The sequence below is a fragment of the Leopardus geoffroyi genome, chromosome C2 (genome assembly GCF_018350155.1).
Source record: "Leopardus geoffroyi isolate Oge1 chromosome C2, O.geoffroyi_Oge1_pat1.0, whole genome shotgun sequence".
NCBI classification, from domain to species: domain Eukaryota; kingdom Metazoa; phylum Chordata; class Mammalia; order Carnivora; family Felidae; genus Leopardus; species Leopardus geoffroyi.
Window position 1 is genome coordinate 153,178,955 of NC_059333.1, and position 17,463 is coordinate 153,196,417.

The 17,463-nt window shown below is 47.4% G+C and overlaps 1 protein-coding gene across 1 annotated transcript in view; it reads right to left on the reverse strand.

The window, feature by feature from the left end:
• The window catches only part of ITGA9 (integrin subunit alpha 9), a 345,274-nt gene that overhangs the window by 26,004 nt on the left and 301,807 nt on the right, over positions 1-17,463 (reverse strand). Inside the window, 3 exon segments of the mRNA XM_045436561.1 lie at positions 7,412-7,513; positions 11,840-11,959; positions 13,773-13,898. Of these exon segments, the coding sequence (XP_045292517.1) occupies positions 7,412-7,513; positions 11,840-11,959; positions 13,773-13,898 (348 nt within the window).

Below are 17,463 nucleotides of genomic sequence, written 5' to 3' on the forward strand. Positions count from 1 at the left end.
AGTGATCGCGATGATAACCAGAAATCATCGGTTTAGGATAAACTGACCAAGACTCTTGAGGATTTGGGGGAGGAAGAGGCTTATTCTTCATGTGGTTCAGCCTGTCCTTGGCCATCTCTTTATGCAGTAAGAGCCACTATTTTTTTTTTTTTATTAAAGAGCAAAAAAATTTTTTTTTAAATGTTTATTCATTTTTGAGAGACAGAGAGAGACAGAGCACAAGCAGGGATGGGGCAGAGAGAGAGGGAGACACAGAATCTGAAGCGGGCTCTAGGCTCCGAGCGGTCAGCACAGAGCCCGACGCGGGGCTCGAACTCACAGACCGTGAGATCGTGACCTGAGCTGAGGTTGGACGCTCAACCGACTGAGCCCCTCAGGCGCCCCAGTGAGAGCCACTATTAACTGAATGTCCATGTGGACAAACCAGGCAAGGGGCTTTGCATCAAGGAATCCTTTGATTCCTCCCAACCCTTTCGGACGGGCATCCCCTACACGTGACCACACAAATTGCCACATCTTTACTGATGTAAATCTACCTGTCTGCCACCATCACCTCTTGCCAGGTAATGGTCACAACCTTCTAACTAGCCTTCTTATTTCCACCTTTCCTTCCTCCAGTCCACTACCCACACAGTAGCCTGTGGTTTGTTGTTGTTGTTGTTGTTTTTAATGTTTATTTTATTTATTAAAAAAAGTTTTTTTAACGTTTATTTATTTTTGAGACAGAGAGAGACAGAGCATGAAGGGGGGAGGGGCAGAGAGAGAAGGAGACACAGAATCGGAAGCAGGCTCCAGGCTCTGAGCCATCAGCCCAGAGCCGGACGCAGGGCTCGAACTCACGGACCGCGAGATCGTGACCTGAGCTGAAGTCGGACGCTTAACCGACTGCGCCATCCAGGCGCCCCTAATGTTTATTTATTTTTGAGAGAGACAGAGACAGAATGAGAGTGCGTTAGGGGCAGAGAGAGAGGGAGACACATATTCTGAAGCAGGTTCTGGGCTCTGAGAGGTCAGCACAGAGCTCGACGTGGGGCTCGAACTCAAGAGCTGTGAGATCACGACCTGAGCCGAAGTTGGACGCTCAACCGACTGAGCCACCCAGGCGCCCAGGAGCCTGTGGTTTTTAAAGAATACACAGCTGACCCTTGAACGACACAGGTTGAACTGCAGAGGTCCACTTACATGTGGATTTTTAAAAATAAATGCAGTGCAGTGCTGTGAATGTATTTTCTTTTCCTTATGATTTTCTTAATAACATTTTCTTTTCTCTAGCTTACTTTATACATAGTAAGGACACAGATATATAATACAGATTATTACATATCCGTATATAGGTATATAATACAGAGGACATAGTATATAATACGGATAACATACAAGTTACATGTTAATTGACTGCTTACATTATCAGTAAGGCTTCTGGTCAATAGCAGGCTGTTAATAGTTAAGTTTTGGGAGAGTCCAAAGTTCTACGTGGATTTCTGACAGCAACAGGGGTTGGTGCCCCTAACCCCTGTGTTGTTCAAAGGTCGACTGTGTATTAGATCATGCCATTCCCCTCTTCAAACAGAAGCTTTCATTGGCCTCCCTTCGCCACTGCCCCCTCTGGTGTTTCACGGCGCAGACCTGCCCGTGTGTTTCCCCACAGATGCGTTCACCCTTCCGCGGGCTCTTGCCACACTGGTCTTCAAGTTGTGAGCACAGCGGGCCGCTTGGGTGTTTAAGCAGCTCTCCCCCTGAGCTGGGGCGCTTCTCCCCATCCTTGGCAAGCCAATTCCTTCTCATTTTCTAGGTCTCACCTTCCTTGGAGAAAGACTCCCTGACACCTTTAAGAGAAAGCATGTTGCTCCCAGGGGGCCCCTGGGAGGCTCGGTCAGTTCAGCGTCTGACTCTTGATTTTGCTCAGGTCATAATCTTGCAGTTCGTGAGATCAAGCCCCACATTGGGCTCTGCTGACAGCACTGAGCCTGCTTGGGATTCTCTCTCTCCCTCTCTCTCCGCCCCTCCCCACTCATTCTCTCTCTCTCTCTCTCTCTCTCTCTCTCAAAATAAATAAATAAATAAACATTAAGAAAAAAAAAAGAAAAGAAAGCATGTTGCTCCCATAGAACTAACCTCAATTTGTTGTTGTTTTTTTAAAAAATGTTTTTAGGCTTATTTAATTTGAGAGAGAGAGAGACCATGTGTGCACAAGCAGGGGAGGGGCAGAGAGAAAGGGAGAGAGAGAATCCCAAGCGGGCTCCACACTGTCAACACAGAGCCCGACTCAGAGCGGCCTCAGTCTCACGAACAGTGAGATCGTGACCTGAGCCGAAATCAAGAGTCGGAAGCTTAACCAACTGAGCCACCCAGGTGCCCCAGAACTAACCTTAATTTGAAATGAAATCCTTCTTTGCTTCCCTGTTTACCATCCTCCGTCCCCTCAATCAGCCCTGGGAGGGCTGGGGCCACGTTTATTTTGTTCCCCATCGCATCCTAGCGCCTGCCTAGTACGGTACCTGGCTCTTAGCAAGGCCCCTGTAAATATTCATCAAATAAATAAGCAAATGTGACTATTAGGAAACAGGACTCATATTTTGGCAAACTTTGCTGGAATACTTCTCAATTCCTTATGGTTATAACTTAATTCTCACTTGTGGGGCTGGTGGGTGAGGAGTAGGACCGGTGGTGACCTTCCAATGACCCTCTCCTGCAACCTACATCTCAATGTAACTTGAGGTTCGAGGGGGAAAAACTCTCTTGCCTCGTGGAACCTAATTTTAAGTGTAACTGGCCACGTAAATGGTAAAGTACAGGTCACAATCTACTCGGTGGCTGTAAAAATTGTAAAGCTGGCATCAAGAAACAGCACAACAAAAGGACCATAAGTGGCATCTTTGAGAATAGTCTCTGTTTACCACGTTAGGTGACGCCCGTCTGGTTGAGATGCCCCGGCTTGTGTCTTTGGTTGGGGGGCACTGGTAGTTTGCAGAACAAGGGAGGAGATCTCTAGGACGGAGAAAGCAGCTTTCCCGTGTTATGGATGAGGAAACTGAGGCTCACACAGCCTACCTGATCCCCCAAGTCACAGGGAGGGAGAAGGGCTGGAACCCGGGCTTCTCTGACTCCCGAGGGGAGATGCAGTCCTCTGCATTCACAGAGGACTGGCTTCTCGAAAGGGCTGAGCTTGGGAGTTGAATGGAAATGGCTTCAGAGAAAATGAACTCGGTACTTGCTGCCCTGTTCAGCCAGTGCTTGGCTGGGCAGGTGACTTTAGAAGCGAAAGTGTGGCTGCAACGCTGAGGCTTCATTCTGGGGTCTGATTAGAACGAGAAGGGAAGGCCCCCTCTGGGGTGAGGACAGCCAGGTCCAGCCTGAAGGAGCTGGCTGGGCTCCCAGGCCACCTGGGCGGTTTTAACAGAGATACTTTAAAACAAGTCAACGATTTCTTTCCATGCTGGAGACTTTGCTTCTGTCCAGGCCCTTTCACCCACAAAGGCTCAGTGACTTCCTGGGGGAATGGCTGGCTGAGGCAGGGAGGGAGAAGGAGCCTCAGGCCGGGACGCGGTGTTCTTGCCTCAGTCACTGTGAGATGCCGGGCAAGTCATTTCTTCTTCCCAAGTGTCGGAGGTCCTTCGTTCACTAGAGGCAGAGGCTTAGTGGTTCTAACCGGGGTGGGGGGGGAGGGGGCACAAGGAAATCTCCAGGCACTTGTTAAAATTCTGACCCATCTGAAGGGGTGCTGAGGGCAGTGGGCTGTGTGAGGGAGGTGAACGCCCCAGTGTGGACAGATGGTTCCCATGCACCATGGCAGAAGGTGACGGGCCCCAAACGCCTGCCCTGTCAAATACGCAAGGAAGTATCACTCCTTCAGACATACTATTTCTTAAAAAAAGAAAGAAAGAAAGAAAAAAAGGCAAAAAAGCCCAAACACTCCTCAACCATCTTTGGACAAAGATTTTCACATTCTCTCATTAAGGCTGCAGATGGCCCGGGAAGTTACTACCAACAGAGTGGTCTAAATGACTGAACAAAGTGTGGCTCAGATGGGTGCCCCAAGAAGAGCCAGGGGTTAGCTGGCCTGATGCTGATCCTCAGGATAAGAGAAGCCCACGAGAGGGGACAACTGTCACTTCTTAGCAGCCCTGTATTGACCCCCTCCCTCCCTTCTAGTGCTGGGGAATCCTCCTCTGTGTAAGTCTCAGGGCAATGGTGACACAGAGATGCTAGTGGTTTGCTTTCCCTGGGGTGTGGTCTCCCGGCGACAGGGACCCAACCTCGGCCAGTGAGAGGCTCCCCACTGACTCTAGAGCAAGAGGCTGAGGGAAGCCAGGGACAGCTGTGTCCAAAGCACCACGTGCACTCTTCCCATGGCCTGAGCCCGTGGTCCTGGCTCCTCAGGTTTCTGGACTCCTCTCCTGCCCTCAGCCTGGTTCTCCAGACTTCCTGGCAATGCTGAGAGCTGCCACATATCCTTCGCACCCATTCTGACTCTGCCCAAAAGAGAATCAGTCCTTCCCACTTGCTCCTAAGATCTTAGCCCAGTATACACTCCACATGGCAATGACTTCTTCACCTGTGGATTTATGTGTGTATCCTATTTTCTTCAGCTGGAAAATATCAAGAAAATCGGTGTGCGATGTAATTCATACAAGCTTCTCATCCAGCCTGAGAAGGGGGTTGGGGATGGTGGCTCGCAGTAGTAAAGCTGATTCTCCAGATTCTTGGTTTGTCCTGGGGGAGTTTCTAGCCTCAGTTGTTGGCAAATCTCCCTGAAAAGTGAGAAGGGCCAGGTCGGGGCGCCTGGGTGGCTCAGGCGGTTAAGCAGCTGATTTCGGCTCAGGTCATGATCTCACAGTTTGTGAGTTTGAGCCCGGCATCGGGCTCTGTGCTGAAAGGGTGGAGCCTGCTTGGGATTCCGACTCCCTCGCTCTGTGCCCCTCCCCTGCTTGCTCTCTCTCTCTCAAAAATAAATAAAAATAAACTTAAAAAAAAAAAAAAACAAGGGCTGCGTTGAACAGAATAGGAAATTCAGCATACTACTGGCACTTGGAAACCAGTACAGAATATAACACGACAGATCTCACCTGGAGCTCTCAGGTTTGGATCTGTACAGGTGAGCTTGATGGGGCTGGTCTTAGACACCCCCCCCCCCCCGAAAGTACCCTCCAGATCTATTTGTTAATAAACATTCAAAAATCGATCACATATTTCTAGTTATTCACTCAAATGCTTTGTAAAGCACTCAGACCATAGCATAAAAAGAAAAGATCCAGAGAGTCCCAGGAAAATCACTTGATTTCCCGATTGGGGAAATTTACCACGGTATACACATTATGTGGTTACAAATCAGATTATTTCCCCTTCTCACCCACACCCTGCTCCTTACCAGCTGAAAGGACACTTCCTGTTCATTCCAAGGCCATCAGAATTTGGTATCTAATCTAAAATCTTGTGAAACTTTGCCCGGTTTAAATTTGGTGGCTAGCCTCCATGGAAATTTCCCCTCAAATAGATAGCTGACAGAGAGCCAGGCCTTCAGAAGACTCATGCAGGGAAGAACATGTTTGTTCTAAAAAAGTAAACCTTCCTACTCAGAAAAGACTTTTTTTTTTTCCTGCCAGGAAAATTGAGAACAGACTGTAGGACTTCATCTAGCTCCTGGGTTGAAAGGCAAAGTCCTGGAAAGGAGGGAGAAGGCGACATTGTAGGATTTTGATGGGTCAGTGCTAAAGAAAACTCATTGGAAGTGAGACCTTCTTTCTCTCTTGATAATGAAAATATCACCACAGTGCTCAAAATGGAACAGTAGTTAACGGAAGTGGCATTTTGGGGGCATCCAGATGACTCAGAAGGCCAACGATGGGATGTTAAGCAATGTCCTCCCGGACCCCACAGCTCAGTGTTCTCACTGAGGGCGATGTGCCCAGTCAATTGGTTTTTCATCTACACAAGGGATTCCACCTGTAGGAAACCTGCTAAATCACATCCCTTAGCTCTCAAGCGGGAACACCGTGGTCTACTCAAACTTTCCAAACCTCGCATGTTGGGCTATAAAACTTTTTAACCAGACCTATGACAATGAACGATGAACCAGTCTCCTTCACTTCTCAGGCGAGGGTCTGAATTAGCAGTGAAATGCCCAAAAGGCGGTGAGGAGAAGGCAAAAGCCCGCTCTGAACACCTGATCCGCTGGAAAAACTCGCCCTAGAGGGTGAGAGACGCCAGCGCCATTCCAAGTCACCCTTTTTGGTTCCTGTTATTAAAATTAGTGCCTGGACAATTTCTCAGAGTGAACAGAGGAGTCCAGCTCTGCACCTGGCCGCCCTTGCCCACACTGAGCATGGTATGCCCAAGCCCTGGTGCAGCTCTAATAACCCTCCCCCATTCCCCGATTCACCTTCGTTCCGCACTAGCTGGTGCTCTTGGCTCTGGCTCGCCACACACAGGAGCGGGACTGAGGTTTCGTTGCAGTCCCCAGAGACTTATTTTTTTTTCAGGGTCTTACACGAATGGGCTTTGGGCCGATTCATATCCTAACACTGAGACACGTGGTGCTCCTATTGTTGTTGCAAAATAAGTTAACAGCCTTTTCTTTGCAGGTACACAACCTCTATGACTTTATCACATTTGTAAATTTGTCACGGCAACACCGACCCCTCCAAGAGTCCCTTGAGAGGAGGTGAATTCCAGGGAAGTAGATGCAGAAAGGTAGCGTCACTGCCTAGCTCGGTGGCAAAACCCGTTCGCAGGCTGCTGTCTCGACCCTTTCTATCTGCCCAGGATCTGAGAGTGAGTGTCAAGAATGCACCTCCCCTCCCGACCCCTGAAAACCCGTAAAAGGCAGCACAATCCCAAGGCCACACTTCCCCTCCAGCCTCCCCCACACCCCTACATCCACGCCTCCCGCTGCCGCACCCTCCTGTGTCTCTGAAGCTTGCATCCCCCTAACTTTAGGCAGGACAAGGGGGCAGAGAGTGAAAGAAGGTTGGAGGGCTTAGAAATTTGGATGTGACTTCTTGAAAGTTATTCAAACCACTTGTTTTTAAGACGCCTAGTGTTTATCCATGGAGCAATATGATTGGGGAGGCAGATGAGGTTTCAGGGAAAGGTCTGAGAAAGATAAAAATAGTCTTGGCTTTCAGAGTGGAAATCCAAGCCCTGTCAAGGGTACTTCCAGACTATTTTTCCTTGAGCTGGTCATAGCAGAGAGCCTTCACATAATGATGGCACAGTAAAGAACAATGCTATCACAGGAGCAGACCGCAGCAGTTCTCCGTGGGGGCCTGGGAGCCAAGGCAGGCATGGTCTTGGGTCTACCGCAAAGCCAACATCTTGGCTCAGAGACTGTCTTTACCCTCAAATTCTAGCACCAAGCCACCCAGATTCCCTCACCCTCCCAAGAGGGCTGTTCTAAGGCTGGCTGACTCACCGTCATCTCTTCTGGGTTCCCATTGGCTATCTCCACCACCCTCAGGGCAGCATCCACCTTGACCTTGGCACGGGTCATGAACTGGATGACAGATGAACTGTCCTGTGGAGGAAACAACACAACTCAGTGACACATTTATCAGTGACAACGGCTGGGCCTCAACGTAGCAGGAAGAACTGAATTCCGAGATTCCATGTGGGCCGGACGAAAATTTTATCCCTGAACTAGGTACCTCCCCATTCCAGGCACCCACGTAAACAGAGGTTTCCAGTCTGCCTCTCGAGAATTCTTTCATACTATGGCGGATGCTGAAAAGCTGAAGTTTTGCCAGTCATCAATACACGCAAGCTTGTGCACTATGGTTTCCAAGCGGTAAGAGCCAGATATTTGGACACTGATATTGACATACTCACAAAGAGTAGAAAATAAATAAAGCTGTTTAACTGTGTACAACAAATCCAGGCCTGGCATTCCATGGAAGGCATCTGATTTATATTTCTCAAGCATCTTCCTGCTCTGACCACAACCCTCAAACCCTTCACATGAGTTACTTTTAACTCTTTTTTTACCCTTCAATGAGGCTGTCTGGGGGTCAAAAACCATTTAACATGGAGAGAGGAGGCTGGATGGAGTGATGAGAGAGGGACACATCTAGCTTATAAATCAGGCCATGGTTTGAGGAGTAAGGAGACGGGGGAGGGCTGCGTGGGCACATCTAAGACTCAGGAAGAGCCCACCAGCAGTGGCCTTGGTGTGGGGCTCAGATCCACAGAATGAGAAAATGGCCACCAGGCAGGGATGGGGTTGGGATCTGGAAAGAGGGCAAAACTGCGGCTCAGGGAAGGGTCAGCAGCTTGAGCCAGTGGTACAGACAGTGCTACCTTGACTGTGGGTGGAGGACCAGCCTGGCTTCCAGTGAGGAAGCAGGACAGGCAGGGAACTGGAACATTCCGCAGCCCACCTGTGGGGGTGGCTGGGGCTCTGCCAGCGAGGTGACTTGCAGTAGACCCACCCACACTTCCTCAGTCTGCCTGCCACACAAGGAGGTACGTATCAGATGCCAGCTCTGACCCACTTCTGGTAAAACCTACCCCCCCCCCGAAAGTGAAAGCAGAGGACCCTCTCAGAGAAAACAGTTCCCTCTGCTCATCTCTGCCAAAGAAACCACAAAGACCCTCCTGGGAGGGCACACGGGGAGGCCACTTTGCCTGCTTCACCTGGGAGGTATGCGCTAATTATTGTCCCCTTTTTTTAAAGGGCAGTGAAACCGATTTTCAATGCTTCCGGGAAGCTTGTCATGCAAACGAACCGCTCCCGTCAGCTCTCCTCCAGCAGTAAATACTTCTGTGTGCGAATAATCTTTTACCAATTTAACAGTTTCATAAATGTGTGGTTTATTCGCAACCTTGACTAATCGTCACTGTGGATCCTCATAATCACAAGGATAATAACAATGATGGTGGTAATTGTCAGAGTTAAAGGCGGGCAGATGAACAGCCCGCCCCAGGATAGGCCTCCCTGTGGTTGGAGAAGGGCACTTTCAGAGCAATCTGAATCCTCTGATAATTTAAAAAGTCAGACCCTGCATTTCAAATGAAAACTAGTTAAGATCAAAACAATAAAACCTCAAATTCCCTTGTCTGGGGCTGGACCTTGAGGTCAAAGGAAAATAAACACAACTGGAGGCCCAGGCCAACCTCAAGGCTGGAGGGGCTCCAGACCCTTAGGGAGGCCGGAGGGCTCTGGGGCGTCTCGTCTGGTGCTCACTCCCCAAGGGAGGTCATGGCTGGCTTCAGGGGACTGACATTCTGCATTTCAAGCTCTAGGAGCAGCTGGGGACCCATCTGGTTCCAGGGCAGCCTCATTTTAGGCTCTCCTCTGCACCTGAAATTTCTGGCTTCTGCAGAAAGGGCACTTTCAGGGAGACTGATCGTCCAGCACCTACACACGACACCCCACGGCTGTCTCTCAGGGCGCAGACTGGACTGGATGGTCCTTGGGAACGGCGGTCAGTGGGACATGATCCTTGGCAAAGGGTTACCACTGGCCACTGACAGGGAGAGTCACGCAGAAGGCCAGGCCACTGAGCCGTGTACACAAGAAAGGCCTGAGGCCTTGCAATTCAATTAAGGACAAATGACAGAGTGCAAGCGGCAAACATCTGGGTTGTGGGTGCAGGAGGAATCAGAATGGCTTCCCCCGTGCCGTCCATGCCCGGATCAGGACTCGTCGACAGTGACGAGTGTGGCGTGGGGACTAAAACTGTCAGATGAAGATGAACGGGACAGGTAAGTATACGGAAGCCTAATCTTTCAGCCTGACCCAGGAGACCCACGTTGGGAAGGCACTTCCTGCGATGTGGGGCTTCCAGACACGCTTCCGGAATCACAGGACGGCCACTGGGACTCTAGCTTTCGCCTGGTCCTCTCCCAACGCTGTCCCTTTTCTTTTCTTTTTTTTTGTAATTTGTTGATTTTTGAGAGAGTGAGTGGGGGGGGGGCAGAGATGGAGGGGGAGAGAGAGGGAGGGAGGGAGGAAGGGGAGGGAGAGAGAGAGAGAGAGAGGGAGGGAGAGAAAGAGAGAGAGAGGGAGAGAGAGAGAGAGAGAAAATGAATGAATCCCAAGCAGGCTGCCCATTGACAAGCGCAGAGTCTGAGGCGGGGCTTGAACTCACAAACCATGAGATCAGGACCTGAGCCAAAACTAAGAGTCAGATGCTTAACCGACTGAGCCACCCAGGTGCTGCCCCCCACCCCCCCAACGCTGTCCTTTTTTAAGGGAGAGGAGCAACAGGGAAACACTGCCGGGAGAGCCCAACTTGCCCCAAACTAGTTTCCCTGCAAAGGAAACCAAGGAAAAGAGAATTGTGCGCGGCTCTCCCTGGGCGTGTGGGGGCCGCACCAGTCACAGATGGAAAAGTGGGCGAAACATCTTGCATCTCTCGTGCCTGTGACTTCTCAGGTCAGCATGCTACTGCCAGGCCTAATTTAAAACTAACATTGGGATGACTTTTCTAAAGATATTCATTCAGGTTTATACCGACTAACACACACAGTTTTTCCAGAGGAAAATAAATAGAATCTCTGTAGCTAACACGCATATTTTATTTTATCTTCCCAAGTGATTCTTTTTAAAGCAGCTGGTTGGCTGTGGCCTTTCATACTCCGCAGCTCTTATGTTAAAATAAATCACAGGGAATTTGTATGATATTTTTAGAGAACCGCTAATTCACTGACTGAGGTATTTTTAAATGAGCCACTTGTGATAAACTCGTAATAGCAAAGTGACCTGAAGATCAAAAGTTGGACTTCCCTGAAATAAAGTGTCATCTAAACAAAGGACTGGCAAACTACCACCCATGGGTCAAATCTGGCCCTTTGCCTGTTCTTGTAAATAAAGTTTTATTGGAACACAGCCATGCCCATTCATCTGAGTATTGTCTATGGCTGCTTTCTCAAGACAATGGCCAAGTTGAGCTGTGACAAAAGACTGTGTACCCTGAAAAGCCAGAAATATTTACAACTGGCCTGTCACAGAAAAGGTGTGCTGACCCCCGATCTAGCATGGGGTCCGCAGAGCAGTGCTAGAGGTATCGCATGGGAGCTTGTCAGAACGACAGAATCTCAGACTCAGTCCCCAGGAATCTGCATTTTAACAAGGTCTCCAGGGGATTCTGATGCAAGCTGAAGTCGGGAGAAACTTAAATGTGCCAAACAAAACACCCGGGGAGCTTATTAAACTGAAGGATGCTGGTTCAGGAAGCCTGGGACGGAGCCCAAGATTCTGCATGTCTTTTCATGTTTCTTTTTAAATTCCACATTTCTAACAAGATCCCAAGTGCTGCTGATACTGTTGGTGCTCAGACCGCATGTACAATAGCAAGGGTCTAGTGGCCCCCACCCCTACCCCAGCATCTTCCTGCAGCGAATTACCAATGGCACTTGCCAGAAACGTTTTAAAGGGGGCAGGCAGTGTTTCATGAGAAAACCTACTCCAAGGCTTTTCTTTTTAAAATCTCTTTTTTTTCATTGCTAAATAAAACTTTTATTTTATTTTTTTAAATACAATTTATTGTCAAGTTAGCTAGCATACAGCGTATTCATACTGGATATCACTATACCTAATAATAATACCAATGTTTAAAAGAATTTTTTTTAATGTTTTACTTAAAAAAAATTTTTTTTTACATTTATTTATTTTTGAGAGACAGGGAGAGACAGAGTGTGAGCAGGGGAGGGGCAGAGAGAGAGGGAGACACAGAATCCAAAACAGGCTCCAGGCTCTGAGCTGTCGGCACAGAGCCCGACGCAGGGCTCGAACTCACGGACCGTGAGATCATGACCTGAGCCAAAGTTGGACACTTAACCCACTGAGCCACTCAGGCGCCCCTGTAATACCAATGCTTTTAAATGAACCGAAGGGCATTACCTTCTTCAATATTTCTGTGTTCAGCAGCATGTAAATGTCTATAGTACGACTTTCTTCTTTAGCAAGCGCGCTAAGGTTACAGTGCATTGTTAGGCAAGAGATTCCTGGTTTTTCACAGTCCTGAGAAGAGAAATCAGAGAACTTTCTTTCAAACGGTATTAAGAACAAAGACAAATGCGCAGCAGTTTATGGAGCAGAGGGCTCCATGAGCTTCTATTCTGGCGACTAAAACAATCCTAGGCAGAGAATTCCAAAGGAAGATCGTAATCATTCCTTCTTGCCACCAGAGGGCAATGGAGGGATTTCCTGCCCCTGCAGGCACCAGAACACAGCTTCAGGTCAAGCAAATGGGAAAAAGCCACTCACTGGTTTACACTACCCAAAAACTGGATTTCACAGGGACAGATGACTGTTTTCAAAAAGACACACATTTACGTATTCCAAAAGAATTTTTCTTATGAGTTTTGAACACAGGATGTTATTTCCTGCATTATGTGATCTCTGCCTGTGCAGTTGGCAAACACACTTTCGTGCTCCTTTTCCAGGTAGAGCAAATTAGAGGGCTCAGAAGTCATATCATGACTCACGAAAACACAGGAGGAAAGAAAAGCACGTTTGACCAAGAAAACACGCGAATCACCAACAGACACCTACATTCCAAATGTAAGTTACAAAAGAGGAATTCTTCTCTTTCGTATGGTAGAATCCAAAACGCACACACCTACCGGCATGATGTTTCGTGGCTGGGGTAAAACTGCCAGCCGCACACAGAGTTGTGTCTGTCAAACAACGAGGTATCACTATACCTAATAATGCTAAGGGCTTTTAAAAATAATTGTATCATCAGCACTAGGTAAGTTAAAAACAAAACAAAATACAAACCAAAAGAACCCATAGTGCAAGTGGCAAACAGTCCTCCTTTTTTTTTTTTAGGAAAAAAGAGAAAAAGAAAAGTGAGATGTGCCCATCCTGAAATAATAAGCTAAAGAGATATAACCAAATATATGGGGAAAGGAGGCTTGGGGAAAGCATATAACTGTATCTTCAATACCTTCACTTTAAAAAAAAAATGGAGGTATAACTTACATAGAGTAGATGGAATAAATCTTAAGGGTCCCCCTTGATATATTTTTCATGTTTATACCCAGATCAAGGTGTAGAATAATTCTGGTACTGAAGCAGGTTCCCTCATGCCCTCTCCTGTTGACATTCCTTCAAATGTAGCCACTATCCTGAACTTCATTACTATTGCTAGCCTTGGTTTTTCTGAACTTCCTATAAGTGAAATATTATGCTATGTGTGCTTTGGCTCCAGCTTCTTTCAGGCATTATTATGTCTGTGAAATTCGTTCCTGTTGTAACGTGGGGTAGTATTTTTCCTTGCTCTGTAATATTCCTGCATGTGGGGCTACACCACAATTGTTTACCCATTCTCCTGTTGATGGGGATCTGGACTGTTCCCAGCTTTTAGCTCTAAGAAGATTGCTGTCAACCTTCTTATCCATGTCTTTTAGGGCACATAAGTACACATTTCTCTTGGGGGTATACCTCAGAGTGGAACTGCTGGGTCGTGGGATATGGAGATGTTTAGTTTTAGTGGAGACTGCCCAGGAGTTTTCCCAAGTGGTTGTAGAACCATCAGTCTTGATTAGACTCATACTCGTTGGAGAAATGTTTTACTTTGTGCTTGGTGGGTTGCAAGGGTTTTCCCTTTGCCAGGCAATGGAATTTGGAATGTAAATTTAACACTTTGATTGAAACCTCAGGCTGAAAAATAGGACTTGACCACAGTCCTTGTGACTTGAGACGTCAATTGATTAAAACCAGATTTGGAAAATAATAAATGCCAAATAGAAAACTAGTCTCTCTATCTCCTACTCGCCTTCCTCGTGAGGACCACCCATGTTAACCCAACCAGTGAGCAAATTCTTACCAAGACTTTTCTTCCAGACTTTGTGAAAAAGGCAAATATCGTATGGAAGATATTTTCTTGCTCTTGAGGGATGATGCAGGGGGTTGGGTTTTTTTGGAAAGAACAGTTTCCCTTCTCTTGGCCCACCTGAAAGGGAAAAGAAATCTGTCACAGTGGTCCATCCCAAGAATGAATTATGAACCTGGAATCCCTTACTGCAAAGTCATCCCTTCCCCCTTGACCATCCTCCAGCGGACAATATTGCTGCCAAGCTGAAGGGTGAAAGCAGTACCATCAACGAGGCCAGATAATCCGAAGTCCCTAAATAATTGAGATGAGATGGCACGCAACATGCGAATGGAATGTCACCAGGAGACGGTAAGACTTAAGGAACAAAATAAACCTTATACTTCATGGTTTCCAAAGCACATTTATAAGCATCCCGGTAGCTACTCCTGGAGATGAGCTTTCACCCTCCTTGTCTGGAGGAGGAAAATGAGACTCAAGTTAAGTCCTTGCCAGCATCACAGAGTCTAGAACCCAGGTTTTGAACCCAGGTCTTCTAAGACCAAGCGTTCATGCATGGTCCACTGCCAGAGGTTTTCAATCTGTGTTCCACAGAATACCTAGGGTGCTATCAACCCCCCTTAGTCATCTCCCTAGAGAGGAGAAGAGGCATCCAGCAGGACTTCTCTGGGCCCCTTTCTCTGCTCCAACTAGAGAATGACCTATAACGTCATTTGAAATCAGAGTTCTGCGGGGCTCCTGGGCGGTTCAGTCGGTTGAGCGTCCGACTTTGGCTCAGGTCATGATCTCACAGTTTGTGAGTTCGAGCCCCACGTCGGGCTCTGTGCTGACAGCTCGGAGCCTGGAGCCCGTTTCAGATTCTGTGTCTCCCTCTCCCTCTCCCTCTGCCCCTCCCCTGCTCGTGCCCTGTCTCTCTCTCTCTCTCAAAACTCAACATTAAAAATTTTTTTAAAACAAAACAAAAAACAAACCGAAACAACAGTGTAAGCCTTCCATGGTGGTTTCTTTAAGAATAACACTATTTTTGATGCCTAAATTGAGGATATGGTGAGAAAAACAGACTTCTTTACATACATCATTACATAACCCTGCTTGTCGCTGAAGACCGGACATAACTTAAGGTCAAGTTGTAAAATTTGTAATTAGTAATTCATAATTTAGGACTGCGTTTATAATCCCTTTTCTAACCAGAATCATCTGTTTAAATCAAACTCTCTCATTTTTAAAGCTCTTAAGGAAAATATAGTGTGTCTGAATTTATTCAAGAATGTTTCAGGGGTGCCTGGGTGGCTCAGTCGTTTGAGCATCTGACTCTTGGTTTCAGCTCAGGTCACGATCTCATGGTTCGTGGGTTTAAGCCCCACATCCAGCTCTGTGCTGACAGTGCTGAGGCTGCTTGAGATTCTCTCTCTCTCCCTCTATCTCTGCCCCTCCCCCCCAAATAAACATTAAAAAAGAAAAAAGAATGTTTCAACTTCCCATTCACAGTAGGGAGCAAAACTTAACATTTTACAGCAAGAAACTTCTAACTTAAGCCAACAGTGCTCATCTTTTAATAACAAACTATAGAATAAGATCCCCAAATTTGCTGCATTAATCTCGATTTTATCTTTGGTCTAAACACATATGCCAGGATTTACTATAATATATCTGAAAACAAATAAGATGGTCTAATTCCCCCAATTAATTATTACAAAAGAGTGTGCTGCCTTTACAAATCTCTCCTAGTTTAGGACTTCTTATTCTTTAAGAATATCTCATAATTTGGTACGGTCTCAATTACTTTGTTTGAACCACAGAATCTGGGAAGATACATCAGCCTGATTCAGTCTCAATCAGCCCTGGTTTTGGCTGCTTTTAGAGGCCACCAGAGGGAATTAATGGGAAGAAGGCAATGAGATTTAACACAGATTTGGGAATTATTCTTCGGAGAGAGTATGGCAAACTGTGATAACTATTTGAAAGTCCCTTTTAGAAAGCAAAACACAGGTCCCTGATGTAGTGAGGATCACGTATAATCACGAGACAAATGAGAAAAACCGTTGCAATGTTATGGAAATGGGCATTCACGGTTTGCAAAAAAAATTTCAATAAGAAGCTTGGATTGAAAATGTACTGCATTTCCGGGGCATCCGGCTGGCTCAGTCAGTAGAGCATGCAGCTCTCGATCTCGGGATCGCCAGTTTGAGCCCCATGTTGGGTGTAGAGATTACTTAAAAATAAAGTCTTTGAGGGACACCTGGGTGGCTTAGTTGGTTAAGCATTAGACTCAGTTTGGGCTCAGGTCATGATCTCATGGTTCGTGAGTTTGAGCCCTGCATGGGGATTCTCTCTTCCTCTTTCTCTGCCCCGCCTGTGCTCATACGCACACGTGTGCGCGCGCGCTCTCTCTCTCTCTCAGAAGTAAACATTTAAAAAATTTTTGAAAAGTGGCTTTGTCATGATATATGCTGATGTCAAAGGATGTACGTGTACATAAAACCATTTTGTGAGATGTGTGAATGGGAAGAATAATATAAGTTGACGTATTATTCTTAACGTAATTTTAAGAATGCAACTGCGTAGTTAGGTTAAATATTGTGAGTCGAAGTTATTTAATTCGCGTTTCTAACTTCTTTTATTGAGGAAAAGTTTATATTCTAATATGCACGGATCTTCAGAGTGTAGTTTGATGAATGCTGACAAATGAAGTCACCCACATCACCACCCGCCCCAGTGAAGGTACAATCTGTCTCTCATTCCAGAAAGTTCCCTCCTGCCTCTTTCCAGTCCAGTCCCATCCCCCACCCCCAAGGCAACCCCATTTCTGATTCCTATTAAGCTGGCCCAAAGAAATGTTGAATGCACCTCATTAGGGAAGCGGGGTATTGTGTTATCTGGGGGTTGCCCTCTATTTAGGCACGAAGGGCACACAGTGGGTGGATGGAACGCATTTCGTTCACTCAGCATTGGAGAATTTGCACGTGTGGTGCTCATGTTCTTAATTCCACTCGTTTCTCATTCTGAAGCATCCTCCACTTAACCTGTTGGTCTTCTGGAGCAAACATTCGCCGAAAGGTCACTGCGAAAACCGGTCCTGCTGCAGCCCCGGGGTGCCTGCATGCCTCTGCTGAGAGGGCGGGGCCTGGTCACACAAACACTTTGGTCTGGGTTTAGAGACACAGAATCTCTGAGTCTTGTGCGATGCATTTGTCCCCGATCAAAATCAGGCGTGGAGGCAGAGTTCTTCCTGGCTCTGCAAATTGGTGCTTTGGGTCTCTAGGCTGGGAGAGGAAGGGCGGGAACAGAGCCCCAGACCAGCCAAGTTGGCTATCCTTGGGTGCAAGGAGCCCAGCACTGTGAATACCCCCAAACAGGAGGAAGCTGGGAGGCAGGGCGAGGGGGTGAGCACCAGCTGAAGCCTCAGCGTGTGCCAGGCGGGGTGGAGACGCGGCTCAGAGCTTCTGGCCCCTGGAGTCTTGGGCGGCCTGCGAACAGGGTGCCGACAGCTATGTGATGTGACCCCGTGTGACGTCTGATCTGCCCCAGGGGAATGTGGAGAAGGGAAGTGGAGACTGAGTCTGTGGTGAATGAAAATCTCAGCCAGTTGTGCTCCCGACTGTGGTTACACGGGAATCACTTCAATTGGGGAAAATGACATTTTTCGGGGAGGTTCAGGGTGGTCCTCGTTCAAAGGGAGTTCGAA